At 67.4% G+C, this 3,030-nt stretch overlaps 1 protein-coding gene across 1 annotated transcript in view; it reads left to right on the forward strand.

The window, feature by feature from the left end:
* LOC116822795 (microtubule-actin cross-linking factor 1, isoforms 6/7-like) overlaps positions 1–3,030 on the forward strand; it is a 143,143-nt gene that overhangs the window by 113,723 nt on the left and 26,390 nt on the right. Inside the window, 3 exon segments of the mRNA XM_075063409.1 lie at positions 771–896; positions 1,551–1,694; positions 2,780–2,968. Of these exon segments, the coding sequence (XP_074919510.1) occupies positions 771–896; positions 1,551–1,694; positions 2,780–2,968 (459 nt within the window).

Consider the following 3,030-nt stretch of genomic DNA (forward strand, 5'->3'; position numbering starts at 1 on the left):
TAGGAGGCAGGGCGGGGGCCCATGGCCGGGATCCCAGACTAGGAGGGAGGGCAGGGGGCCGTGGCAGGGGGCCCAGACTAGCAGGGAGGGCAGGGGGCTGGGGGCCCAGAGTAGGAGGCAGGGCGGGGGCCCATGGCCGGGATCCCAGACTAGGCAAGCAGGGCTGGGGGCCCAGACTAGCAGGGAGGGCAGGGGGCTGTGGCTGTGGTGCTGGGACCCCAGACTAGGCCAGAAGGGTAGGGAGCCATGGCCAGGGGCCCAGGCTAGGCAGGCATGTGAAGATTTGTTTAGGGCAGGCGGAGGGAACTATTGCAGGCCCTCTTCAGGCAGGGAAGCAGCACGACTCTCCTATTAGGAGGGTTGCAGCTTAGGGCTCTAGTGTGGATGTGCCGATTTCAGGTTAGCTCAGTCCTGTGCCCAGTCGGTTTGAGCTCAACCCCCAGGAGCTGCTCTTAGCCTGAAATTGCAGGGTCCACACAGGGATGGCGCCAGTCTCACTGGGTCAGCTTCCCGGGCTGCCTGGGTCACTGCGAAGCAGCTTCCCAGGGAGACCAGGCCGGTCTGCGCGATGCTGTCGGGGACTCGCGGCCCTTTGGCACGTCTGTGGAGAGTGTCGGGCTGAGCTAACCCCCCAGCCCGCTCAGCCGGGACAGGGCCAGCTTGCCGCCTGGCCACGCGTGGGTGTCTAGCCGGGCAAGAGGGGGCACCGGCCCCTGAGCAGGTTGGCTGGCCTGGTCCCTGCCAAGTCCAACCCTTGCTGTCCTGTGCAGGCAGAGGAGTTCCACACCCTGGTGCGCTCGTTCCTGGCCCACCTGGCTGAGTCGGAGAAAACCCTCCGGCACGGTGTCTTCCCGGAGGAGGAGGCGGCCATGCGTGAGTGCCAGAGCCAGCTGCAAGTGAGTGCCCCCCACCTCAGCTCCTGCCTCCTCTCCTCCTGGCTAGGTGCAGCAAGGCCTGGAGCAGGGTCCGGGGTGCCAGCTCCACTGCCTTGCACTCTGGCCTGGAGACAGGGGCACTTGGCCTCTGGCCCCCACCACCCAGTGTCAGCTCCTACCCCCTGCCATGCCCCAAGTCTGGTCCTGGCCATGCCCTTGGCAGGGCAGGGTGAGGCAGGAGCTCTCCCTTGGCCCAGCCCTGGCCCCATCCTGCCGGCCAAAGTGAGGGGGCTTTGACCCCTTGTCTTGCCAGGCAGCCTCTGCACCCCCGGGCCTCAGGACCGGGTCTTTGCAGCCACCACACTGGCACTGCGTCTCAATCCCAATGGAGCCCCTTCAGCCCGTCCTGGCAACCCCCTCAGCCTGGTCTGGCAGCCCCTCAGCCTGGAACGCCCCTCAGCCCATCCCGGCAGCCCCCTAAGACTGGCTCGGCAGCCTCCCTCAGCCTACTCTGGAACCCCCTCAGTCCCACTCTGCAGTCCCCCTCAGCCCATCCCAATAGCCCCCTCAGCCCGGCTCAACAGCCCCCCCCAGCCCCGATCGGTAGCCCGCCCAGCCCGGCTCAGCAGCTCTCGAGCACGCTGCGGAGCTGAGCTGCCCTTGTGTCCGGAGCAGGAGCTGATGAAGACTCTGCAGTGCCAGCAGCTCGAGCTGGAGTGCATCACGTCCCTGGGAGAGGAGATCCTGTCTGCCTGCCACCCTGACTCCGTCGTCACCATCAAGTCCTGGATCACCGTGGCCAAGAGCCGCTTCCAGGAGGTGAGTGTGAGCAGAGCCTGCTGGGCCGGGGCAGGCAGAGCCTCAGGGCACCCACCAGCATCCCAGGGGATGAGCTGGGGTCCATGGGCTCCCGCGGCCCAGTACACGGCCCACACTGGGTCTGGGCTGGCCACCTGCATCGCCCCTTTACCCTTGACCTCAGCCCCCTGCCCAGGCTCTTCCTGACCCAGACAGTGGGACTTCTTCAGTACCTGCCCTGCGTCGTGGTGGGCCCTGGGGCAGGGCTTGGGGGCTTGGGAGCTGAGGGGATGCCCACATGCCCGGCATGCAGTCTGTACCAGTGGGTCGGGCTCCAGCCGCAGGTGGTTGGGCTGCCCTCCTCCCGCTGTCCAGCGCCAGACACATCAGGCCAGACCCCGCCTGCCTCCTCAGCAGCGCATAGGCCCTCCTGCTCAGCCCTATGGTCCCAGCCCGCTCTGCAGTAGGACAGGCCCTGTGTGGCCCCGCTCCCCTCACCCTTCCATGGGTTCTGGCCCGGAGGGGCATCTCCCGGCTGGCCGGGGCACCCAGCAGGGTCTGTCCGGGAGAACACCCATGGGCTGCCCCAGCAGAGCAGCTGACAGGTGACAGTCACTGGCTTCCTGCTGCGTCTCCCTTGCGGGGCGGGTGTGGAACCTGTGTGAGTGGTGACCCCCTCCCCCCCTCCCCCCCCCGGGAGCCTGCCAGGCCTCCCTACCTGAGCCTGTCACAACACTGGACATGAAGCCGCCAAATCACCCCTGGACACAGCGCAACATAGACAAGTGACAGACACCCTTCTGGAGACACAGTGCCATAGCTTGCACCCTGTGCCCACGGGGCTCCATGCCGTCTCCTCAGTGCCCGTGGGCTGCCCGGGCGGTGTCCCTGCTGCCCCTCAGTCCATGTCCTCCGTTCCCTTTTCCCATGGGGCCCACGGTCAGCGTCCTTGGTGCCGTGTGCCCATGGGCCCCCAATTTGTACCCTTGATGCCCTGTGCCCTCAGGCCTGCTTGTGCCCTCATTGCTCCCCCCGGTCTGTGGCCAGGGGGTGCCTCCCCCTAGTCTCTGCTCCAAGCTGCCCCCGATCACTGCCCGTGTGTGCAGGTGCTGAGCTGGGCGCAGCAGCAGGGCGAGCGGCTCCAGGCCCAGATGGCCAGGCTGGCCGCAGAGCGGGAGGAGATGGGCCGGCTCGTCGACTGGATTGCAGCGGCTGAGGAGTCGCTGAGCCTGAGGGACCAGGAGACACTGCCCGACGACGCCCAGCAGCTGGAGGAGCTCAGCTCCCAGCACGTGGTAATGGGACCGGGCCGGTACCTGCCCCCTCTGCTGCCATTCCCCTTCTGCCCCCGCCGCCC

Source organism: Chelonoidis abingdonii, chromosome 2, assembly GCF_003597395.2.
Source record: "Chelonoidis abingdonii isolate Lonesome George chromosome 2, CheloAbing_2.0, whole genome shotgun sequence".
Taxonomy (NCBI): domain Eukaryota; kingdom Metazoa; phylum Chordata; order Testudines; family Testudinidae; genus Chelonoidis; species Chelonoidis abingdonii.